At 44.8% G+C, this 26,514-nt stretch overlaps 1 protein-coding gene across 1 annotated transcript in view; it reads left to right on the top strand.

Moving 5' to 3' along the window:
* Nucleotides 1-26,514, top strand: part of BRINP1 (BMP/retinoic acid inducible neural specific 1) — an 86,498-nt gene that overhangs the window by 18,773 nt on the left and 41,211 nt on the right. The window contains exon 2 of the mRNA XM_057405894.1: nucleotides 8,157-8,424. Coding sequence (XP_057261877.1) covers nucleotides 8,207-8,424 — 218 coding nt within the window. The 5' untranslated portion in view covers nucleotides 8,157-8,206. The remainder of the gene's footprint in view (nucleotides 1-8,156; nucleotides 8,425-26,514) is intronic.

Genomic DNA, 26,514 nt, shown 5'->3' with positions numbered 1-26,514 from the left:
CTTTTTTCCTTCAAGCTTTCTGCTTACAGGTCCTAAATGTTGCAATGAAAGGTATTAGAAAGGCAAGTTTGGGACAGAGAATGGAACAGGCTTGAAAGCAAAAAGCAGGGTTTCTGGACTCTGACAGACCTCTTTGAACTTAGTTTTCAGATTACTCAATTCAACAATACGGAATAGTCTGATTTTTGTTTGGTTTGTTTGGTATAGTTCACAGGTATTTCTTTTTTCAAAATGCAAGAAGAGCACTAAATGAATTTGGACATTGCAGAAAGCACAAATTACAAAATAAATTTGGCTCAGTCAAAACACGCTGTTTAAGAAAACACTTCATTTTGATTTTGAATGTATAGTACTCAACATGTAATGAAAAACAAAACACAATCTTGAACCGAGCCTTTCCAAATGGAACACTCAACACATTCTGTTCCAAAGAAAAGCTGACTTTATCAAAATGCTTCTTTTTCCCCCCTTTAAATCAACAAATTTCTACCAAGTGTTCTGCCTCTGATGAATTGGCATTTTTTGACATAAAATGAGCAGTCCAAAAAAATCCTAAGCAGCTCCATGGCAAGTCCTAGCTAATTCGGGAATAGTAGCGTGAAGGTGCGTAGGAAGGGTACTGCAAGGAGATGTCGCATTGAGCTGAGACTTAAGAGATTCAGGTTGAATTCCTGAAGCAGTTAGAAAATGATCTGGGACAAGCCATTAATCAAGCCTGTGTCTCAATTCCCATTCTGCAGAATGGGAAAAACCAGCATTTCCCAATCTTTTAGAGCTGCTGCAAGGATAGAAACCTATTAACACTTATGAGATTACAGGACTTTGATATGAGGTGTATAAATACTGAGGAAGACAGAGGACAGAGCTGCATTTTTTGGTGTAATTTAAAATGAAATTATGGAGAAGTGGCTTAGCTTGGACAATAATTTAATAATAGTAGGAATAATTTCAAGTTCAGGGCAGTGTTTAATAGAAATCACTGCTCACCACCCACCATATTTTTTTTTAATAAGCAGCTCAGAAAAGTGCTATTTATCATTATTATTACCATCTATATTCATTCTATCTCTGCCACTTCACAAATGAGAGGAGTTCCTCACAAACATCTCCAAAGCTAGCTCATTATCCAGCCTCCCTATTTAGAACTCTCATTTCTGACAATAGCTATCACAATCTTGCCAACAGTAGGGCTGCTGGTGTGCTGACACCACTGCTCTGAGCCCGCTGAGCAGCATTATCTCACTGTTCCCTTGTGCTCCCCCATCTGTCCCTGGCCATCTGGTGTCCTTGGTCTTCTGATTAGACTGCAAGCTTTTGGGGGCATGGACCACCTTTCTGGTGTCTGTTTGTGCAGCACCTAGCATGATACCTGTTCCAGTCTCAGATTCAGCAGGGCTGTCTTCAGAATGTGATACTTCACCACGTAAATCAGTGTGTACATGCATAAGTTCCTTTTAATTTAATTCCCAGTTCTACTGAGCACTGTTAGATGGATCCTCTTTCTAAGCAAATCCATAAACCTAGTGCCTATGGATCCTGGATTTCAGAGTGGTGGCTTTGGCACCTTGGCTACTGGATTTATGATGAGGACTACCTGATGTTGTACCTGATGGAGGTTACAAGCCTGCTGCAGTTCTTTGGTTTCAAAGAGCCTCTCATCCTCATCAAAACAGAAACAGCAGTTTATAATTAGCTGAAGTGTGGGGACAAATGAGCTGAAAACAGGTATTTAGTTGTTACCAGTGTGATTCTCACCTCGATAGAGGCACGGAGTAAGTCAAGTTTCTGCTCAAAACCTGCTCCCTCTAGGCTACTGATTGAACTGCATTAATAACAAAGGATTTGTAGGATGTTTTTGGTTCACTGAATATTCTGACAAGTTGTGAGCACAGTGTTGACAAACTGAAAGGAAAAAAAAAGCCTTTTCTCCTCTAAATCACTTGGGGTCAAAGGAACTATTTTCATCAGTGTTCTCCCTTAAGAAGCTGGAAAGACAAACCAGAAGGAGAAAAGGGAAAAAAGTCTGATAGTTTTAAATGGAAATTTGGAAATGTTTCCCCTTGGTGCTCTCACAGCCAAAACACTGACATCTCCCAGTCGTTATTTTTTTCAGCCTGAACAATCTGGCAAAAAAGTGAGTCCAGGGGTTGTGTTGGTATTTTTGGTGAGATATTTCGTATCCTTTCTCCTTGCTTTTCCTCACCCAGAAATGTTTCAGCTGATGAGTATCCTTCAGGTCTAATCACTCAGGCATATTTTAAACTGAACTGGTCAAGAGTGAGTGGAAATGTAGGCACTGGTCAGTGGAAAATAGCCAAGGTTTGGGGAGGGATTCACCCATCACTGCCTCAAATGGAGAAATCACGCTTCCACCAAATAATAGCTTATAATCATTCAGGATTTTACAACGTTGCTTGCCAGAGACATCCAGAAAGTCAGAACCACTGCTGACTTGCAGCTCCATCTCTGACTCTAGTCAGTTATCAGCCCCTGTAGTTTGAGCTATAGAGACATGTAGATCAGAAGCAGCCAAATTCTTTTTTCCCAGAGCTCAGGTTTATCCACAGAAGTTCTTATGACTTGACAAACCTTGACAGATTTGTTTCCTGATCCTTTTCCATCCCTGTTCCCTGTTTTCCCCTGGCCCTGACACAGAAAAGATGTCCTCAGCTTGGTTGGATCGCTGACCACTGTTTCCAAAGGACAGTTAAAGCAGTTTCATGGGCAGTATCTACCTCCCAGCACTTTCATGAGCCATCTCTGAATTAGGGGCAGGACATAAATATTGTCACTCCAGTTGCACTCAGTGACCTAACACGAGTTAAATCCTAAAGGTGTAGGGCAGTAGTTACCTGTCTAGCAGGAATGTGAACGTACAGTTAACTTAAAGAAGGGGTAGTTGAATAAAATCTAGAAGAGTATCTCCCAGACTTAAAATTAAGGATGCACTTAAGCTGTTTGCTGAAATGAGGTCAGACGATTGTCACTTTGCAGGGTCGAGCTCTAAACTAATATAAGCTGTTTCATCTCTCCCTTGACACTTCAGTCTTTTACTAATTTATCAGCATCCTAAAGCAGTGTGTGAAGTTGCTGCAGAACAGAAGTGTTTCAGATACAAATAGCGATTGTTAGCCTCTTCCCTCTGGTAAATGGCAGCAGGCAGAAACCTCTCTCAACCTGCCAAGAAACAAATGTGGGACACAAGAAAGAATTATTGGTGCATGAAGCTTAAAGAGATAGGGGACTTATTTCTTTACTGCAAATAATGTGTTCAGTAATTTCTCTTTCCTGAGTCTGCATTCCTGATGGAAAGAGTTTACAACACGAGGAGGAGAAAACAGAAGGGTTATGTGCAAAATCAACTTGAATCTAATAGAAGGGATGAATGAAAGGTACAGAGGTTAGAAGAAAGGTAGAAAATCCCAGGAGGCAGAGGAGTAGTGAAGTATTCACAGCAAGTGATGGAGAGTCAGAGCTCTTACGTTCTGCCTTTCCTGTTTGTAGCAGTCATTTGGCGCTACACAACCTCCCTTGTATGAAACAGACCTTGCAGTATCATTCTGTGCAAAATCTATCATTCTGAGCTATCCCACTGTATAAAAATTACCTTTTAAGTGGCTAAGTAGACACCCAGCTCTATTCCTTTCTTCTTGTTTCAAGAAACAATGGGAGTAACAGCACTTGCCTGCCTTACTAGAGTGCTGAGAGCTTTAATTAATGTCTCTAATTCAATTTGAACTCCTTGGATAAAAGGCACTGCCTTGTGACAGAAAAGGTATTGCCTAAAATAGAATATAATTAACACAGAGATATCAATCACAGTGAAATTAAGTGTACATTCAAATACAACTTGCACTTTACAGAAAGTACTTGCCTATTTTTCCTCCAAGAACCCTTAAGACTCACAAGACAAGGAACGTTTAATGTTCCAGGCTGGATCTGTATTAGAATAAGGCCATCTTAAACCACCCAACAAAATAAAAAGGGTTGTAACAGAAACCCCTATTTGCACTGATGGATGTGCCTTTGTGATGGACGATGCTGGAAACCGACTGTAACGTGAGTCAGAATCAGTACATCTAACATTTTCTTCTCCCAGTTCTTATTTACTGTGAACTGCAGCCTATGTCTTAGCTCACCCACTGATCATGTTTATTAACAGATGTGCTAATTGCATGATCATATTTGCTGACATGAGCCAGAAGGACCCAGATGACTGCATTGCTCTGTAAGGCTCCGGAGTGGAAATGGCCTTTGTAGCTTGTATTTTTGTTATCTGCTGTATTACAAACCTTCCTGTCACCTCAAGAGGGTTTTCATTCATTGCTTATAGGGCAGGAACACCTAGTGAGCTGTGGGGGCAGCAGGACTGCCTTTTGTTAGGTGCTATAACCAGATGATGGCCTCTCCTACAAGTTTGTGGTCCAAGTAGTCAAACGTTATTGTGTTTCTATGCTGGAAAGCAAGGCAAAAAAGCATGGAAGGGCATTGCCCAAGATCATAGAAGGTGCAGAGCTGAGCAGAAACCTAGATTCCTGGATCAAAACCCAGTGTCTGGCTCTCCCAAGCCTCCCCTTTTAATGCAGAGATGGCTTTTACTTAGTCTTGGCTCTCCTACCCAAGCTGTATATACTTGGAGACATCACCTCCTTGCCCCTTTTTCCCCATCCCCTTTGCAAAATCCCCAGAACACACTGCACATCAGCTGAGCCCCATAAAGACACCTAACAAATTAATTTCAGATTCAGTCTTGTTAGGAGTTAGATTGAATGCACCTCATATAATATTGCCTTAGACGCAAAATAATCCCACTTTAGTAAGCTTTATAGCTTCCGTGGGGACCAGCCCCATGGTGTGTATTAATCTTTAATGTGAAACAACATCTCTACAGCAGCTACAGGGGGGAAAAAGATACTACTAAAAAATTAAAGTTGATGGTGTGATAGTTGTCTAGACCCAACTGTGCTCTACCATCCTTCATTGCCTCAGGCACCATTCCCTGCTCTCAGTGCTGATCCAGCTTCCAGACTGGAGATGTGTCCTTTTTTGCTAGCGATCTGAAGGCATGTTCTCCCCATGTCTTAACCTGTGGTTAAGAGCTATCACAACTCATATCATCCTGACACTAGCTTCAATCTAAAAGGAGAGGAAAGGGGAATGAAGACGTGCGTGGGGGGGATTAGTGAGTATCTCCTCTCTTTTATAAGTTGATATTTCCTCAGTGTGTGATGCTCTCATGTGGGAGGACACATTGGGACTTCTCTGAAACACGTTTTATTTGGTTCTTCTTATAGTTCAGTTCACACTTGCACTGCCTGGGAACTGGAGGGGAGTTATCACTCTATTTAGGTATGTGAAAGCTCCTCTCTTTGCAATAGAAATTCAATAGAAAGTGAAATGTTTAAAGCAAAACTGGTCCAGGCTGGCTGATGAAGTAAGTAGTTTTGGATGAGTTTAATGAACAGACACCCAAGCAAGTCTGGACAATGTGTACTGATAGCTATCAGAACAAATGTGCGTACCCATCTAATGGCAAATATGCTGAGTTTGCATCTGCTTACTGTGATGGGACAGTGTTGCAGATCTGCAAAGAGCAGCAAGGCAGAGAAGTAGCCTGGATGGAGAAGGAGGAATGGGTTCCTGAACTGGAATTTGGAAATCCTGAGGGTGCGATACAGCTGGGAGCATTTCCCAGTAATCACCTTGGGATCATGACCAGTGTGAGTGGAAGAAGAGATATAATGTAGTTCACTTGGAATATTCTTTATTCTTTTCAGTGTGGGAATAGAGCATATTCCTTTATCCCCAAACCCTGGGTTTGTAAGGTAAAGTAGAACCGATCCTTTCTGAGAGGAGATGGGCTGAAACACAGAGAGCTGCCACACTAATGGGTGCAGTAAGAGTTAGTGCTGAAGGGCACTATAAAGTACATGCCTTCAGAACAAGAACAGCCTCTTCAGTCAGGAGCTACAGGTACCATTAGTTTTAATAACAGTAATATTCTATTGGCATTTGGAAAGAAGTTCGAACAGAACTTCTGCCCAACAGAAAAAGCGAACATTCGTTGACTTTCCCATACTTAACGTTTTTCATTCCTTCATGTAATACAACAGCTGAGTGTCGTTTTTAACCAGACTTATACAACTCAGCTTTGATAAGTGCTGCAGAGCACACTGCAGCTCCACAAACACATGCTGTGCACACGTGCAGACTCCCACACACGCACTCGGCACTTGTGCTCCCTGTCACACTCCCGGCACAGGAGACCTGGATGCTCAGAGCCATGGGCTGCAGCTCTGCTGTGCTCCTGGGAATAGATCCTGATGCAAGAGACACCCATGCCAGCAGATGGTGATGCTCTCTGGTCTACACTGCGCTGCTTACATCAGCCATCTCACATTCACATGCAGTGCTACAAGTGCACATGGCACCTCTAGCACACCTTGGTTTGGCCTCTCCTACGCTCTTAGCAAAACTTGTCATCTTTGGGGCTCGCAAACTTTTAGTTTGAGGGCTTATGGTGGACTCAGACTCAAAACCAGAATGGTTTCTGGGGATGTACAAATAATCCTGACGCTAAATTTCCTTGTAGCAGAGCTTTGCATAGCCGAACTTTTCCTGCTTCAGAGAGTAGCAACAGTCTCTCTGCACTCTATTCTGCAGAAATAGAGGGTATAACCTGTCCTGAGGACAACTTTTATCCAGGTTTTTGCTCCAGGAGTGGGGGATGCAGCCTCAAGATCTCTGTGCCTGCCCAGGTATGCCCACTGTGCTGGCACATCCTTCACCAGACTCAGCGAGGCAGCCAGATGGACAGGAGGTGGGCAGGAGGAGGAACATGTCCTGTGTATGGAGATGACTTTTTCCGAGCAGCATCAGCAACAAGCAACACAACCCAGCAAGCTGGGATGCTGCTGCAGCCAGAGTTAGGAAGTAGAAAGTGAGGGTATCCATGTCAGGCGTGGGGTGTCAGCTAAGCAAGCTGCTCACCTTCCACCAATAGAGCACACGGCTTTGTTCAGAGAGGGGCATTGTGCCAACAGCATGACTGTGGAGGTGGATGATCTAATGGCTGAAACATTGCGAATAGGAGTCAGGAGATGAGGGCTCTCTTCCAGCTGTATCCGTGGCTTGCTGTGTAACCTTTGGCAAGGCATTTCACCCCTCTGTTTCCCTTCCCACTCATCATATGTCTTGTCTATTTAGCTGTTAAACACGTCGGGGAGAGGAGCTGGCTCATAGCAGGACTGGCCTCAGCCATGATTTGATGTGGGGGTGCAGTGGAACAACCACTCTCCCATCATATGAATGACAACATGTCCTGCACCAGGTGCTGTGAAGCATCCCCTTAAGCTGCCTAGTAAATCTGCACTGAATATGCAAGTTCACTGTGTCACCTTGCGGAGCCTTGATCTTGCAAAGAGCCTGGAGGTCCTCCTGTAATCGAAATAGCAACAGACCTTGTTCCCCCTCTACCAGACACACACCTCCCAAACACACAGGCAGGAAAGCAGGTTGAGGTGATTTTTCTCCTTCAGAGTTTGGCAGGATTTCATAGTCGTGTGTGTGTCTGTGTGTCTGAATGTGCTCCTCACTGGAGCCTGGGTAATTATTTTGTTTTATTTCTCTTTTTGGCAACACTTTGAAGTAAGAGCTGGGCCTTCATAGATTGCTCGGGTTGCACGGAGTATGGATTACAGATCATCAGACAGGCATGAAAGCAGAAGACACGTTTCTCTGGCATGGCATTAAAGGGACAGGAAAGGGGTAATTGTAGCCTAAGGTGCAGTCACCTTCTGCGCCCAGCTTCACTTGCCTCTGCGACACTGCAGAGAACTTCATGAGGGAAGTGATGGAAAAGCTGGGGTAAGGATGTCTCAGGTTAGGACCTGGTTATTTCAAAGGTGATATATGCTCAGGAGGTTAAAGACACCACTTAGGTACATGAATAAAACACTGCCAAATACCCTAAGCTGTAACACAGGCAGAGGGAAGTCTTTTAAAACTTGATTTTTCATGTCTGTTTTCACCCTGAGAGACAGTTGTCGAAGGATCAAAGCAATTCCCATTTTAAACTCTCTCTTTCTCTCCCTCCTCCCTCTCCCCTCCATTTCTCTCTCTCTTTCCTTCCTCCTCTTCCTTCTCTTTTTCAACAGGACTCCACAGAATGGAGCAAGAATGAGAGGAAAAAGGCAGACAGAAAAGCATGAACTGGAGGCTTGTTGAGTTCCTCTACCTCCTGTTTATATGGGACCATATACTAGTACAGCCCTCCCACCAGGACCCAGCTGCTACCAACCAACATGTCTCCAAGGAGTTTGATTGGCTTATTTCAGACAGGGGGCCTTTCCACCACTCACGGAGCTACTTATCCTTTGTGGAAAGACATCGTCAAGGATTTACAACCAGATATAAAATATACAGGTACGTTGGTTTCCTACAGCACCTGGAGCTTGGATAACTTGTTAGGTGGTGGGAACTCAGTCAGTTCCATGGGCTCAAGGCTTGTAGTCAGTTTGAGACACATCATTGTCCCTGTTTCATCTGGAAGCGCTTCTTTTGTTCTTCATGGTCCTCAGCTGGCAATGAAAATTGCTTCAAAGACTCAGCATTAGCTCTGATAGGGAGATGAAGGTAATACCGTGACAAAAGGGACCAAGGGTGTGGGTGTACTTCATTTGTGATGATGGATAAGTTCATAGCCAGGTTCACAAGCATGTTTGTCAGACCAATGTACCAATGGGCAGACCCCAAGCCTCTGTAGTCATAGATGTGAACTGCCAATAGCTTAAGGTTCACATGAGTGAGAACAGACATAAAGATATCAAGACACACATCAGTATGGCAGTTCTCACACTGCTGAGAGTGATGAGCTTTAGCTATGTACTGCCTACCACAGACCTTTGCAGATTATCTCCATGTAGGAGCTGGACTTGCCCCAGAACTGTGATCTTGGTTTAAGAGACTTACAACTAAAAAACTCCAGAGGATAGGCAGAATCTGGATTTTCCTTTGCCTTCTAGGTTTTGAAGCTTTTGTTGTTGCTTGTTTCCAGCTCTTCTTGCCCACTGTGATATCCAGAAACATGCTTTTCATTTCTCATTTTAACATGAAAACCTGGGGTGCCCATATGAGCCTCCTATTAACACAGCAAGTGCTTTGGAGTGAAGGGGAATAAGCCAGCAAATGTCATGAGATTTGTGTTAAAACCTAAAGAGACTGCAAAACCCTCATAGACATGTGCACATTTACATAATTATATAGCCCTGGTGTGTTTCAGAAAGACACTTGCAAACACAACTGTTGCAAACTAGTAGATAAGAAAGCACTAGTGAATAGCCTACTGGCAGCATGCACGCAGACACACATTGGATGATGACTGGGGGGAGCAGGGAAACCACATGTGTTTAGGCTGTGTTCTCCATGGGCAGAGAGCCAAAAGCACTTGTAGAATAAGAGTGATGTGCAAGACATCATCTATGTGTGGGGAAGAAAAATGAGATGTGCCTGTCCCATGGCCTCCAGGGAGTGCAGCATCCCCTCCCCTTGCACCAACCTGCAGAGCAAAGGCAGGTAAACATGGGTTGAAGATACTGTTCTGGCTTGTCCTCTTCATTCAAAACAGCTCAGGGGGAAGACAGCCCCAGACCTAGATACCATGCTGCCATGCATCCACTAAGGGCATCTCACTGTCTTTGCTTGCCCAGAGGAACAGAGAAAACATGCCTTTTTCAGACAGACTTTCTTCCTATGTGTGGATATCCCCAGCTCTCCTCCTGCCCTGCCTAACACCAAACACTGTGATAGAGACTGCAAATCTCTGCCCCACACAATGCCCCTGGTAGAGGCTCTGCCCGTTGCTAAAGAGCTATTCAGCCCTGAATACCACCTCACTGGTCCACAGGGGCTGTAGTGGGAGAGAAATGCATGCAATGTATGTGTTCAGACACATCTATGAACTGTCACTGTAGGTCAGGCCAGAGATCCACCAAGCCTGGGATTCTGTCTCCAAGAATCACGGAAAAATGGGTCTGGAAGGGCCTTGAGAGGTCATTTAATCCATGCCTCTTCCCCAAGGCAGACTCAGACATACCTGTGTCACATCTGACAGAGGTTTGTGGGCAACCTCAAAGGTTTCCCATGATGGAGAATTCACACCCAGAGCAGGGAGCCTGCACCACGGCTTTGCTGTCCCCACTTTTATAAAGGAACTAAAATGTTGTTTGTACGTGAAGCCTGTGATTTCTAGTTGTATCTGCTGTGTGGTGAGGAGCAAATTCCCCTTTAGTTTGTAGGAGGCTGGTAAGAATTTGAAGGCTTATCTTAGTTAAGGGTGACCTGAATATACAGGAAGCAGAAAGGGATCTCTTTCTCCATTTCTGTTGGATATTGCTAAAGCAGTTGTAGCATGAGGAGGAGACAATGTCCTCCTTCTTCCAACATGGAAGAAAACGGGCAGCAGCATTCTACATGCATAGGAGATGCAGATGGTCACAGTGCTGGTACTTGCAAAAGAAACTGGAGATGAGACAAAGTCCAGTGGAAGGAGTTAGGAAAAGAGTTTAGAGACGCAGGGGAAGACTGCAAGGGCACTTTGGGCATCTCATGGCCAAATATCATGCACTAAGCTGAGGGAGGGAGCTGGGGGCTTGGAGAAATCCAGCCACGAGTGTCATGGTTTGAGCTGCTGGGAGCTGAGCGCTTTGGAAACACTCTCTGGGGTCTATCTTCTGCTCCCACTGCAGTCAGCTGAGGAGGACGGGAGAGCCTCATGTGCTTCAGCAGATGGAGCCAGAAAGTAGGTGGCTGCCCAGATGATGGAGGGTTGGTTGTTTCTAATACCCTACCCTGTTGGCAGAACTGGTCACTTCAAACCTGGTCCCATGCAGTTTTTGAGGGAGCGTTAAAATCAGTCTGGTTATGGTGAATTTAGTGGAGCCACAGCCAATTCCAGCAGTTGAGAGCTGGATTCAGAACATGCACCCCCTCCTCCAGAACATATCATTTTACTGAAACCCACAGGGGTAAAATCTCATTTTGTGGGATCCTTAAATTGACTTGGAGAAGCTGTAAAGCTGTGGGGATTTTGTCAACTCTTTAATTCCAACACAGAAGCTTCTTTCCTACCAAATGATGTCTCTCAATTGCTCTTTGCACTAGACTAGCCCAAGGGAGGCACATATCCTACATTAAGGATATTGCTCCTTTCCTTAGAAAAGCAGCAGATACGACACATGGGAGTTTTCTGTGTACTCTTCTCTTTCAGTGTTCCTTTCCTCCCATACTTTTTTGGGGGTGGCTGGTTTGTTCTTTGTCCTTTGGTCAGACAGTTCCTTGAGGCACTTGTGATTTAGTTGAATGAGGTTTAACCTGACCACTGCTTTTCTAAGCAGCAGACCTCAAACCAGCCAGAGCAATCAAGGATTTGGAGTGGAAGTGAAATCAGGCAAGAGGACCTCACCCATTCCTAATTGAAACACTGTCATCTGTTTAGTGGTGATTTCCCCAGTGTCTTGCTGTGCCGGAGCATGGACACAACGCATTAGGGCCATGTCATTTACACTGAAAACCCATACAGATAAAGCCACTGTCAGTGCTACACAGAGCAGAAGGCAAACCACAGTATTTGTTCATTTTTACAGGTGATGTTAGAAAGGGAGCGACACCAAACTAAACATGAAACCCTCAGAACTAAAGTCCAGAAGTCTGCCAACAGCAAGCAAAGAGCCTATTTTAGTTAGCCAGGCAATTTTACATGCTGCATAAGCAGAACTGCTCTGGCACAGCAGAGCTGCCAATATCTTTTCATAGGATGCCTGAATCCAGATCTATCCAAAGGCTTATTCCCTTCTTCTGTGTATTTCATTTTAGTATATTTTAGGTTCCTTTCTCACAAAACTTAGACCACTGATTTTTCTGGTATCCTCAGTCAAGGTCTGCACTTTTCATGTGACATTATGAGGCAAGTAAAGGGAGAGATGTTTTATATGTTAAATCATGAACAGTAGGGGCAGATACAATTGCATTAAGGAAGCACATTAATCAGCATCAATTCATACTAATAAGGCTGGTTTAGGGGGGCCTCTGGCAGGAAAATGCTGCTTTGATCATTATCTGTGCACTCTGATGCTAATGCAGATAGGATGGCAGATGCTGAGAGTGGTTTGTGGGGCGTCTGAATATTCATTATCACTATCCTGGCTGTTCCTAGTCATGGGAGCCTTGGGTAGTAGGTACTGCGTGAAGGCTGGAAAACAGATGAAGCTCAGCTTGGTTTTGGGACTAGGGCACTGCTCAGCCCAGAAAACATTCCTGTTGCCACAAGACAGTAGTTAACAGCTTCAGTCCACTTCTTTGAAGTATACTGTCACGTTGTCGTTTCTTCTTTTCCCAGAAACTGATTATTTAGCTATAAGGCAAAGCAAAAGCAACAATAAACTGAGCACTTGAATACACTCTGCAGCTAGACAGGCAGAAGCACTGACACAGAGGCATTTTGCTAATGATGCTGCTCAGTTTAAGTAAGTTCTAGAAAAACAAATCTTTCATAGGAAAGAATGAGTCTTTGTTGTTCAATGTCAGAGGTAAGGCACAGGAGGCAGAGAGGGAAGAGGTGAGATGGTCTCATCCAGCTGAGCAGACAGGCTTATGGTTACACTGTCAGGGTCTATATTGTATCTGTATAGATTATGTGTATCTATAATCTATGTTATTGCCCCAGGCTGAGGTGTGGCTGTGGGTAAACTCACTTCTCTATGCCTTGGTTCCCTCCCCACTCCCTGAGAATGAGAGATGACAGCGCTTGTCTGCTCTGCATTGCTGGGCAGACTTAATTAAATGTTGCAAGACGTTTGGACATAAGGGACGACAGCAATATAAAATGGATGTTTGCACAGGGCTGGAAGGGGAATGAGCAAGAAAAAAGGTGGATTTTCTATGTGTGGGAGTTTAATTCCATTTTCTGCAATGCAAGTAGGAACCAGGAAATCTGGCTCTCCGTGTAGGTTAGCAGGGAGACCCTGGAGTATAAAGAGGAGATCTGCTCACCTTGCACTTCTCCTGCAGCAGGATCATTTAGAGGCTGCCTAATTCCATGAAACTTGCAAATACACTCTGCCAAATCTGGATAAAATGAATTAACAGATTCCAAACGCAGTAGAGGATGTGACAACAAACCAGTCAGGCCTGTCCCATCCCTCCGCTTGCAGAGTGACAGGACAGAACTGATTGCTTACGTACGCTCGTTACAGTAAGGTCCCTGAATATATAAAATGGAAATACAGCTCCTGAGACAGGAAGGGTTGTGAGTATGTGAGTAACTGGATGCACAAGCTAGCTATAAATAGGTTGGAATGATGCCTAGGAGAGAAAAAAAAGCTGATTTCCTCCCCTTAAAGGGTTGTTTTATCAGGAGGATGGTGCAGGTCTAAGGCAGGTCAGTGGAGAGGTGAGGGGTGCCTCTATCCGTGGTGGTTTTCAAGGCTTGGATGGACAAAGCCACAGTTCTGTCCACTCAAGGGCTGGTGATAGTCCTGCTTCAAGTAGAAGCTGGATTAAAGACCCTTAGGGTCTCATCTAACCAACACTTGGGTGATTTCCCTGTTTCTCCAATTCAAAGTGGACACTAAACTGTGTGCTCATAAAAGGATTGGTACTGCTGAGCGCATTCAGCCACACTGGAGGGTTTTATTTAGTCCTAGAAAACTCACAAATCGTGGTCTCTTAAAGTGTCATTCCCCTAGCAAAGAGGAAGAGAATGATCATAAAGTGAGGATCTTTGCTGTGCACGTAACACAGCCTACAAATGACTTAGAAATACATGTGCTGTTCTGCTGCTTCAGTTTTCCCTGAGAGGAAAAATAAATAATATTAAAAAAGAGGACAATCTGGTCTCACAAAACTTTCTAAGTTTTATGGCACCACAAGTTAAAAACAATGAGCCAGATTCTCTGTGACATAAAGGAAAGTTCACCAATTTACTGCCTGGAGAATCTGGGATAGCATATCCAGCATTGCCCAGGGGCTTACACAGCTCCAGGGGTTAGAAGGCTGCTTGCCCTCGCTGGCTGGGGGAATGATGAGCTGTTATTATTTGCAAGCAAAAGCCAAATCTGGCTCCTACATCCAGGCACAGGACTTGGACAATGTGGTGAGCGAACGTGAGGCTTCTGTGGCTGGTTTTAGCAGCTTCTATTACAGATGTTTTGCCTTTCCTGATCAGAACTTCCAGGCAGGTTGCATGTAAACCTCTGATTTTCACAGCTGAGGAACTGATCTGGCAGAAAACTATGTTGGGGCTCTCCAGTCTGGAGAAGAGAAGCTGTGTAGAGACCTCTGAGAAGCTTCCAGTATCTGAATGGAGGTACAAGAATGTTGGAGAGAGACTGAAGATCAGGGACTGTAGTGATAGGACAAGGGGTGATGGGTTCAAATTGAAACAAGGGAAGTTCAGGCTGGATATAAGGAAGAAGTTCTTTACTGTGAGGGTGGTGAGGCATTGAAACAGATTGCCAAAAGAAGTGGCAAATACTCTATCCCTGGCAATGTTCAGGTCAGGTTGTATGGAGTCTCAGATGACATGGTTTAGTGTGAGGTGTCCCTGCCCATGGCAGGAAGCTGGAACTGGATGAGCTTAAGGTCCTTTCCAACCCTGATCATTCTATGATTCTGTGACTGTGTGGATGGAAGTAGGAAGGGGACTGGTGAGACTGCTGTTTTCAGCAGCAATGTGGATTAAAGTAGTATTAAAGTGGTTGTGAAAATACACGCTAAGTTTTGGCAGGGACAAGATCTAGCAGAGCTGCTTCCACTCTTTTTTTCAGCACATCACTCCACTCCTCATTGACTCTTTCTGCTGTCTCTCTATTGCATTGAATTTAATCTACTGGTCACTAGAGCTGTACAAATAATTGATTTTGTGGTTCACTGGTTGTATGGAACGAAAAATAACATTAAAAATGGGTTGATTTGAAATGGATATTTGTAAAATGGAAAAATCAAAACATTTCATTTTAGCCTCAGTGAGAAGTTTAAGCTTTGCTCCTTGTTTTCATTTTATTAATCCAGTGAAAAACCTTTTCTTTTATTGCGATTTTTAAGACATAATATCTCATCTCAAAACACAAAGTCAAGCAATGCCAGTTAAAACATGTCAGACAGGAGACATTTTGATTTTGAGTGTATTTTGTTTAGCTCTTTGCTCTTCAACTTGCTCAATCAGTTTATGTTGAAATCTGCAAGTACTCTTTCTGTCCTTGAAATAGGGAAGGAGAAAATAAAATAGGCTGAATGTCCATATTGATCACTCTGAAACTCTTTGACTTCCCTTGGGTTTGGCTTTTAGCATCTTAGAATAAAGAAGAAGTAATACTTTCCCCAACACTGCTGGGCAAGAGAGGCAGAGCCGTGGTGAGCGGTAGGATTGAGCTTTGATGTGCTTGTTCAAACTGAAGCTGGATGCTGAGATCTGGGTGCCACTAGCTGAGACAAACCGTGCTCTACATGTGCAGTCATAGCTCCTCTCTCACACACATACCCTGGCAAGTTTTCAGTCCTGTTCCAGTTATTTGGATGCCTGAAGCAACCAAAAAAGCACCGTGAAGGTTCTTCTCAAACAGCATTAAGGTGATGCTTTGCACTGGTACAAATTGATAGGCACTGTTAGGCTGTTTAATCTTTGCTTTGGCTTTTTTAGTCACGCTGGAGTTCTGCTGACAAGGTTTTCCTATTAGGTTTTTATGCTATCTGTTAAAGGGGACATCAGCTTTTATGTTTCACAGTCAGAGCAAGGCTTTTTTAGGGGAGGCAAAGCAGGAATTGAAGGACAGAGGGAGCTGAGATGAAAGGAGGCTCTTGCCTCTGTGTGGAATGAACAATGGAAAGCCGTACAGCATTGCATGGCAAGAAACAGGAAATCTCCATAGTTTACATTATGCATGTGAACGGGTGATGTACATTGGTTTGTAATCAGTAAAAGCCTTGTAAATAAATGTGTGTAAACCCAAAATTTAAATCTATTTCCATAGTGCATGTAAACAATGAAGGCTTCCAGTGTTCTCCTCAATGGAAATGTTAATCTCAAAAATGACATTACTACAAGTTTATGCAACTTTACAAGAGAGCCACAATTTACATTCCTGTCTCACCAGCTCTAACATGGCAGTTTGGCAAACACAGGCCCTTCAGTAATGGGTGTAAACCAGCCAATTCCATCACATTGCCTCTGCTTTAGCCACCACCTTCATTATTCTTGCACTTCAGGGACCAGTGTTATTACATTCCCTGCATAATGCATCTCCCTGCATAGGGGAAGCTTATAATGTATTTGCATAAGCAGAATAATGGCAGGAGTAGGGGATGACGGGGAATGGCTGAGCTATACAGCGCTTTGTCCTGGGGCTGTTGGGCTGAGCAGACAAGGAGCTTGACTTCATTGGGGCTGGAGGAGCAGCTGCTCTGACTGCATTTGGATGCAGATGGTGAGGGCTTGCAAACAGCACTGGCAGCTGCAGGACTTGACAGAAGCACACACCTCTCCTCCTCTTTGATATCCTTGAGAACAGAGGGCAAAGGAAAGGATAAATGGCACCAGCCTTTGGTATGCTCAGAGCTGCGAAGATATGAGAACAGGACATCTGGCCAAGCTTTGGGGAAGGGCAGGCCCTCATCCCAACGAGGCAGTGCAAGTAGAGAATAGCGCAGAAGCTGTAGGGAATGGTGCCGAAGCAATGCAGTTGATAAGCTTGTGGTTAGGGCTGGCTGGTTCCCCTGGAAAAAAGCATGCGCATGAGCTGTATGTCTAGAAAGGCATCTCACTGACTGGTTGCCCTGCCTGCTGACCCAGGTAAGCTCTTAGCTGGGCTGGCTGAGGGTTAGTGCAGTCCTGCAGTTGCGTGCTCCAGCACAAAAATCCCCTTTCTGAATCCAGGATGAAATGGCTTTAAATTGAAAGAGGGTAGATCTAGATTAGACATCAGGAAGAAGCTCTTCCCTGTGAGGGTGCTGAGGCGCTGGCACAGGGTGCCCAGAGAAGCTGTGGCTGCCCCATCCCTGGCAGTGTTCAAGGCCAGGTTGGACACAGGGGCTTGGAGCAAGCTGCTCTAGTGGAAGGTGTCCCTGCCTGGGGCAGGGGTTGGAGCTGGATGAGCTTTAAGGTTCCTTCCAACCCAAACCATTCCATGATTCCACGATTCTATGAAATATTTTAACCATGCTCCCAGAAGAGGCACAGGCAAATATTTTCAGTCACTGAACCTTTCCAAAGAGATCTGCATCCCGCTGGGCTGTGAAGAAGCTGTCCACACAGTCCCCTCTGGGACTTGCTTGGTGGGGAATCTTTTCCCCTCTGCATAGCACAGGGAGGGCTCTGCTCACATACCTCCCCAGGCTGCTCCCCAGCATGCTGCAGCAGCAATGACTCTGCACGTTCAGCTCTGATTTCTTCAGACCAGCAGACTGTGGTCCAGTGGCTTGGGAGCATATTTTAAAGGCTAACAAGCCGAGGAGAAGCCTTCACTGTTTTTTTTTAGCACATTATTAATTCTGCTTTCAAATCAGGCAGATGCTTATTTCAGCAGAGAAGCTGTTGCACACACACAAAAAAGTCATCCTATTAGATGCATGGGATAATTTTGTTCTGGCACCAGTAGCACTGGGAGATGGCATGACCCCCCCTATTACAGGGGGTTTTCTATTTCTGGATCCATCTGATGTTTCCCTTGGGTTCCAGAAAGTAGTTTTTTCCCCTTTCTTTTTTGCTGATTGCCACCCACCAGCCTCTGTAAATGGAACAAGATGCATCCCACCGGGGCAGTCAGAGCCATCCGGGCTGGTTTCCTGTGTTAAACTACTAAACTGCAGGTACAGAAGCCAAGGACACCTCTGAAAAGAAACCCAGGAATCAGCTTTGTCTGCAGCAAGCAGGGAGAAGGGTTTGGGTCAGCTCTTTGTGCCAGAATCTCCTCTCCAGGTGGTGTGAAATCAAATATGCCTGCGTGGAGCCAGCAGTTCCTCTGTGTGCTGCAGCGCACGTGTGCCTGGTGAAGGAGCTGACGCAGCACGTGGGCAGCTTGGTCCATTCTCAGCATCCCCTGTAGAGAGCCCTGGGCAGTTGGTACCTTCTGTGCTTCTGGAGAACAGGATGCAGGCGCTACTTGGGCTGCCAGGTCTGAGCACTAGGGATGCTGTCACTGGTGACCAAGCCTGGCAGCTCTGTGTCTCGGGTGATCAGACCCCGTTTCATACCCTCAGGCTTCCACACAGTGACCACAAAGTATTTACAAGGAAGCTGCAGTGAGGTTTCCTTCACCAAGGAGTCATGTTTGCTGGTTAAATACACCCCATCTGATGAGAAATGCCGGGAGGGAAGGGAAGGGAGGAGATGGAAACGGATGAGAGCTGCAGGTCACGGCAGTGTTTCCATTCATCTGGGCTGCAGGCAGGTGCTGCCTCCTCCTCCTCCTCCCTCCCTGCCAGACTCCTCGCAGCTGCCTGGCTCTCAAGCCGCTCTGTTTCAACAGGACAGAGATTCCCCCCATCCCCATACTCTGTGGCATGGGAAAGCCTCCAACCTGCTCCAGCGCCTGCCCTGAAAGGCGAAGCAAGCCTTGAGGTGTGACACCTGCAGCTGTGAGCAGGGCCAGGCTGGGGTGTAGCAGAGGGACGGGGTTCTCTAACGTATCTGCTATGCTTCTAAATCAAAGTCCCGCTGACAGCACAGAGCACTAAATGCCTGCCTGGGGCTCTGCTCCTACAGTCATGTGACGGCATCAGAATTTAAGCTTTAATTAAGAAACGAGTGCAGGGAGGGAGGAAAGAGTCTCTAGCTCTGATGGCTGCAAAAGAAAGCTTGGAAACATGACCCGAGTGCAACCAACATCTGCTTTAATGTGCAGACGGCTCCCAGCAGAGGGGTAAGGAGCCGGGAGAGAGAAGCCATTACATCCAATTCCCAATCAGGTCAGGCCTGCCTGTGCTTCTGCTTGCAATGAAAGAGCTTGCTTGGAGAAGGGAGAGTTTCCATTAAAGCTGTGCTGTGGCAGAATTACACCAGTTACACCAATTACACCATTACACTCTGGCTGTACATGGCTCTCATGCTGCCTTGTAGGGCTAATTTTCACACACAGCCTCTGCTTGTGGACAGCTATCATCTAGAGGTAGCAAGAGCCAGCTCCTGATGCTGTGCTCCTGCAGGCTGATCTGTAACAATGGTGTGCAGCACTTTTTAAGCAGTGACATGAAATTGTCTGCTCTGGGATTATGGCAGGAGGTGTTTTGCCTCCTTAGTCCAAACTGAAGGGACTGTTAAAACCATGCAGCATTCTACCCTTCAACACTTGCTGGCCTGAAACCCAATGCTGGGCTTTCATGTGCCCTCCTTTTCAGTAGGGGAAGGGAGCAATTGGAACAACTAGACTCCAGTCTGGGTACTCTCCATCTCTCAGAGATACATCTTTGGCATGATTCATTGGATAACTATGCTCTCAGCTAGCATACCAGGGTCTGAGGCTCAAATATGCCTGATACTGCAGCAACCTCTCATTCCCATGAATGAGTACCATGAATAGCCTGTGAAAGAGCTGTTCTCCCTATAAATTATACCTGGGATCTATCTCTGGTACTCTGACTGACTTAGTGTTAGATCTTGCAAGCATCTGGATGCTGACACCCCTTACTGGTGTGGCTGCTGATGTAGTTTCTGCCATAGAAGTGCCCTTCAGCAAGGTGCAGACTAAGGTTTCATGGACTGGCAGTGACTAACAGGTCTACTGGAGCACAGACTTTGGTTTAATTTCAGTAGGGGACCATCACAGTGCACTCAGGGGATTGAGCCTGGATGAAGGCACAGTCAACGATCAGTGAGGCACACTGCCCCCCAACAGCTACCTGGAGATGGAAGAAACAGCACTGTGTTGAGAAGACAAAGGTGTTTTCATTGTCCGTGCATCCCTGCCCAACATCATTTTGCTTTTCCTTCCCTTCAAACTGGTTCTTTCCCTCCCAGCAAAGGAAAACCTGCCTAGTGAGTATTCTGTGTTAAATATTTCAGTGTTAGCTTCCAGCTCTTGAGCCAAAACCTAGAAAGAACATTACTTTTTACTCCTCTCCGAATGTCTGGGGCTTTCTCTGGGGAGCACAGGCACACAGCCCAGGTAAGGCGAAGAAGAGAGCTCGGTGCACAAGGAGAACTGTGTGTTGCATGGATAGGAGCAAGCAGGAGAAAGAGGAATAAGAAAATAAGGTTGTTAGCTTCATCTCTGGTTAAAACTAAATTGTCTCCACCAGACTAACATACTCTCCCTGAATTTTGTCTGCCTCCTCTCCGTTTTCCTCCCTTTGCCCCCTTTTCATGCATAGACTGTGAAAGTCTCCGATCCCCTCCTCATTCCCATAGACTCCAGACTGTTTCTTGGGAGTATTTGATATCTGGGTTATACCAATTCAGCAGGTGAGCGTTGCCGAGTCACAGGATGAACTATATCTCAAGACTATTTAATGTCTCTTCAAAGCCCACACTTTAAAAGGCCTGTGATTATGTAAAGAGTCTCAACTCAATTTTTAAAGTAAGTTTACGGCCTTTATAATTGCAGAGGAAAACTTGATAATGTGACTCCTACATACTCAGAAAGCAGAAGGCAAAAAAAGGAAGAAGAAGGGGGAAAAAAAAACAACCCAACCCCTAAAGTTTATCAGATTTTAAAAGTCTCATGAATTTTAAAACCAATCTCTTAATTCTTTTTTGGAGCCTGACTCATGATTTTCAAACAGTTAGCAATATGGCTGTAGGGATTGTAAGGCTGGTTTGTTATCTTATTAGATAACTTACATAAAATATCCAAACCCAGAGAGACTCTGAGATTGAATATTGCACTTCAGTACACAGCTGGAGAGAATAGTGTCTTTTTCTTCTGTATAGATGCCGAGGATCTCCTCTTAATCCAGGTCTCTAGTCACTACTGCAGCATAAATATTTCCCCAAATTATATTAGTGCTAATCATATGAATGAGAATAGCCATAATATTGATCTTCATAATACTTAGGTTATTAAATTTGAGTTTGAAGGTAGTTTTGTGGGGCAATTCATAATAGTAAATCTCCTCAGCATGCATAAGCAGGGAAAGCAAGCCACAGAGCAATAGCATTGCAAACCCAGAGAGAAATATATTCTAGAGCCTTCCATCCTACCACAAGTCTGCACACTGAGCAGGCATGTGAATAAGTTAGCAATATCAGAACGGAAGTTGTGCTAATAATTTGATAATCTCAGGTGAAGTAATTGATCTGAAAGGGGAGAAAAGCCTCTGGATGTTGAAACAACTTGTTCCAATGTTTCTATGAGGTATATGCATCACCCAGGGGCATTTTATTCCTGGAGTATTTACACACACAAACTCAGGGATGCTGGTGTTTTGAAATGAAGGGGGATTACCTTCTACATACATGTTTATTGAGGCTGTCCTGTTCAATTTAAGAATCATACATACCGAAGAGGTAGGGAGGCAGCAGAGCTCACCGTGCTCATAGATGTTCACAGAGTCTCATTGGTGCCTCTGTGCAGACAAGAGGTTTGAGACTCACACAGATATTAGAGTGGCTGAAGCTTCTTGCATGGCCTATGGTGGATTAGAAGAAACCTGAGCAGACTTTTCTGTGAAATAGCTCCATAATAGGGGACAGAAAAAGCCTCCCCAGCTCATGTAGCATCTAACAAAGGAGGAACTAAGAGTGTGGAACAGGCTGAATGCTGCTACATAATAAGCTTACAGCATATTTGCCAACTATACTTGGACTTAATTTTCTCCTTCAGAACAGTCATAAATAGGTTTATTGTTTTCACTCCTGGGGACTCAGATATTTTAAAGACAGTGCTTTACCTCCCTGCATGAACACATCAGCTCCACTGGTGACCGTCTCCTATACAACTGTAGATGAGCATCTGAAGGTGAGGACTTTATATGCATTGCTGGTGTCTAATAGCTGGCATAGGAATATCTCAGCTCTCTGTCAGAGTCTTGCAAGTGTTTGTAGAACCAGGGTGGGATTTTCACTCATGGTAGTGGGTATTGTGCACCAAGAGGGGAGCAGATCTGGTAAAGTTCTACAAGGATGGAGGAAGGCAAGTGCCAAGCTGGCAAAGTCTTTGCATTTTAGGTGTAATAAAATCAGCTCAGTGAGGTAGAAGAATGTTTGCTCCAACGTAAGGTTTTGTCAAACTCTTTGATATTGTCAGTAATACAGTGTTTCAGGTGATGGATTGGATTCAACACAGTTTTGAAGTCTCAGCCTCTCTGGTCACTACTGACTATGGTGAAAAAGAGAGGTCCAAGAAATGAGCTGTTTTGACAGGAATTTGTCTAATGAAAACACTACTGGCTGTTCCAGAGTCTTCCAGCATGGGAAAAAGAAAAAACAAACCAGATTCTGCAGCCCTGAAAATTGCTGCAAAATGGAATAAGCACCCAGAAAACTCCAGTGACTACTGAAGAGGGAGCTCGCCCAAATGTGAGCGATTTAAGCTTTGTCTGGATACACAAAACTGAAACCCCTACCAATTACAGATGAGTTATCATCAGGTGCCACAGGGACAGTGCAAAGGGGCTGAGTAGTAAAGGATTAACCAGTGCACACAGAAGTATTGAGCAAGCCACTACTACCTCTTATTGTGCTTGTGCCAGTGAAAATTCCTTCTTTAGAAGAGAATATTCCATTTTTAAGAGCTCTCAATTTTTCATTTAAGAAAGAGACTTGGAGCAGTGTCCAATCTGTAATCAATCAGTCTGCCTTTGCAGAAAAGCTCTGAGGAAGAGCTCCTGCTCTTTGGTCCTTTATCTTCTCTGGGGACTCACAGAAATTATATTTCTCAATGGGATTAAGAGGGAGGGAGAGGGAGAACTGAAGCCAGGGCAATGCTCAACTAAACCTTATGGACTGCAGTGCTGTATGCAGTAACCTGCCGTACTAAAACTATCCCAAATCACACCGCTTCTGTCTCCAGTCAGATCAAGCAGATAAGGTTGGCCCACACTTAAAAAAGATGTTTAAGCATTTTGTGTGGGTACTTAACTGCCTAAATGCCAAATACCTGTAGATTTCAGTGGGCATTATAACATAGAATCATAGAACGCTTTGGGTTGGAAGGGACCTAAGAGATCATCTAGTTCCAAGCTTTTGAACAGGATTTCCCACAGGCCTAAATGAGGCCATCAGTAATATAACCCATGAATGTATTATCCCTGGTAATGAATCACTAGAAATACACAATGATAAAAGGAGGAATAACAGGCACAGCTCATCCAGGGGTCTCCAAGCTCTTTGCAGCCATTACTTAAGAGTTCCTTGTGATCACTAAGGAAAAGGCTGGGTTTTGTTTGTTTGTTTCAAATGAATACATTAATCATTAGTAAAATATTATGCACTTCATCAAATCTATTAATCACTTGCTATTTGTTGAATAACAGCTCAGTCATATATTATCAGAGCGAAACATTTATAATGTGTGTATATCTAGTCATCAGATGATTTATTCAGGCTTTTGTGGACTGAGTTAGTTATTGACCAGTTTAAAGCACTGCTCCCTTGGGATGCAGGGACATGTTAGGTTGTGCTCTTGGACCATCTTTTTTGTCGTTCAGCATCTGACTCCACAGAGTCCTGTGTCTGGGTTTCCTTTTGACACTTATCTCAATAAACATAGCTAAAACTCTCTTTAGCCAATGCCAGGTCTATCTGAAGTAGGAAAATTCAACTACTAATTCAAGATCGAACTATGATCTGAGTTCTCCATGTTCTTGTAGGACCAGTGCCTAAACCCAACACCGAGGTCCTCATCCCTTCTGAGATATCTCAACTATTTAAGTGTCTCTCCATGTCCCAGTTGCAGGAAAAGAGGTTTTAGGGATCCCGGTTCACTGCTCTGTGATAGACCACACAGTTTCGGTCTGGGAAAGAACAGAGGAGTCCTTTACCAGGTCCCTCCCAGCTCCCTCTCCCATGCCAGCAAACTGGCCTCCTTCCAGAAGTGCCTCAGCAGAGCGAAACTACGTGACTGTCACTCACTGACTGCCCTTGTCATCCGTGACCAGCATCCCAGGAGGCTGCAGCTTCTTCCATGCCTTTATAGGTGTCAAACACACAGCCTCTCCCCTGGGTTTTATTAGGGAAGCTGATGCCAAATCACCCAGCTTCCTCCTACTCGATAAAAAATGTTTATAACCCAGTAAATTCTAACATATCAGCAGCTTGTTACAGAGGGAAAAGGTCACTGGGAGAGAAAGGAAAGGAAAAAAAAAGAGTGCCCTTCCATCAGAGTCTCTGGCTGGGTGTATATGAAGGAGGCAGAGCCAGGAAAACATCTTTCGATATGATAAAGTCTCATAATAGAAAATGTTGCTGCAATACAGCCCTCGTTTCTTCAGATAAATATTTAATATAGATCACTGAAGATTAATCGAGTACAGAAAAGAGTTTTTCCTATGGCTGGTGTAAAGAAAACATCTTCTTGTTAATTTATTATGGAACCTGAAAAGAAACAAATCCTATAGAGAGAAATGCAGGGTACAGTTTCCATAGAGAATCAGTGCACCACACCAGGATTTATTTAGCGTGTGGGCAGAGGACTTCCCAGAACCAGCTGCAGCTTGGCATTCATGTGATAAAAATCCCAGTGTAGGAAGAAGCCTCACAGACTCATCTGTGTTCTGCTGATCTGATTCCTGCAGATCCCAGGGTTTCCAGGAATGGTGAGACTGTAACACCTATGGGCTATTGAGAGTGTGCTCCAGCCTGGGTGAAGGCTGTATGATGGCACTTGTACCATCCCAAGCTGCTCCTCCAGGAAAGGGCAGTCAGTTCTCTAGGAGTAAGGTGATGTTCCAAGCTTGCTGTGAGGAAAGAAGCTCCCAGTCTGATCCTGAAGGCTGCTTGCTTTGGCCAGAAGTCCCCATAAACATCTCCCTGACAGCTTCTTCAAGGCATTGTGACCATTTCACTGTGCTCCTGACTGTATCGGGCAGCAAAGAATCCATGGTGTTGGTGTGAGATTTCCATCTCTCACAGTGCTGGGGCGTGCTTCGTCGGCTCCGTTGTGATGGGTAAATGACAGGACCTCTTTGCTACCTACAACACCGTCCACAGAAACTGTGTTCCTGACCATTTTGCAGCATTAAATAGGACAGTTACAGAGAGTAAGTCATAAATAGCAGCAGAGGCAGTATGAGGGAGAAAATAGGAGTCACAGGCAAAGGAGGAGAGAAAAAAGATCCTATTTCAGCTGAGACTGAAAGGGAACAAACAGTCGATGAGATGAAGAGCTGGATGGGGGTTCCAGATGGCCAGCCCCACTGACGTGAAGCCTCTTGCACCACCAGCATCTTGTGATCAGCTTGTGAAGGAGGGGGGACTGCTTGCTCTTAGATGAGCAGTGGATGTGGGTAGGAGAATCTGGCAGATCTGTCTGTGCTCAGGGATGGGGGAAATAGAGGAGCCCCCTCTCAAGTGCGTGTTTTAGAGACCAGAATCAGCTCTGGAGAGAGGGAGGTGGTAACATTTTCCCACCTCTCCAGCAAGCCGTGTCTTGCTGGAGACATCATCTCTACAGGTGATACTTTGTTCTGCTTGACCTTTTCCTGTGGACACCTCTCCTGTTTTGGGAATGTTCCTGTCAAACAGCCTCAAAACAGTAGTCCACATGTTCAGCTGTCCCCAGGAGAGAGGCCAAGGGGAGGAAGGTATGAAGAATCCCACCAGTCATATCCCACTCATACTGCTCTGTGCAGTGCTAGGAGGCATTCAGGAAACATAGCTAGGAAGAAGATGGAAAAAGCACGGTTTGATAAGGATAGTTGTCTTTATTTCTGTGGCATAGGCAACTCAGAGTGTCTCTTTGCTGCCATGCCTAGCTGATCTTGCAGGATACCTCTCTTTTGGGTCACATGGAAGGTGGTGGAAGGACAGAGAGGATTTAGCATCTGGTATCCCAACCCAAGGAACACCTAACTAGAAGGACTTCACAGAGTCACAGCTTCCTATCTCCCACTCTACCAGGCACAGTGTTTTGCTGTTTGAAGAATTACAGTCCCAAACCTCTAGGATAAGATGGGGAGGTCTTTTTGCAGACCACAGGCCTTCGTAACAGAACCTAAGTAACGACCAAAAACCTAAGTAATAATCCTCTAGTTCTACCACAGGCTGCAGAACTTGCTACAGGTGTGATTGAATGGCAGGCTCTAGCCTGGGGCTGTCTGGTGGAAAGACTAACAGATTTTTAATAGCTGCAGGGCTTCTTGCAGTCATCTAATACAAACCTAATCTGTGTTTAGAACATTTATTTGTGGCATGTGGCACAGATTTGGTCAGGAGAACTGCAACAGCTAAACCACCCCCAGGCTACCCCGTGGCTGATCAAGGGGCTCTTCTCTCTGCATACACCGTGACTGCACTGCAGTTTGGCCCCTGTCACCTTGGCAGGGGCTTTGCCACTCTGCTTGTCATGCTTCATATTCCTGCTGCACTGA

The sequence above is a fragment of the Pezoporus wallicus genome, unplaced genomic scaffold, assembly GCF_028554395.1.
Source record: "Pezoporus wallicus isolate ANWC-B61680 ecotype Strahan unplaced genomic scaffold, APGP_CSIRO_Pwel_v1 contig_4684, whole genome shotgun sequence".
In the NCBI taxonomy this organism is placed as follows: Eukaryota; Metazoa; Chordata; class Aves; order Psittaciformes; family Psittacidae; genus Pezoporus; species Pezoporus wallicus.
The sequence above is the reverse complement of the archived record's forward strand: the minus strand, read 5'-3'. Positions and strand labels throughout refer to the sequence as shown.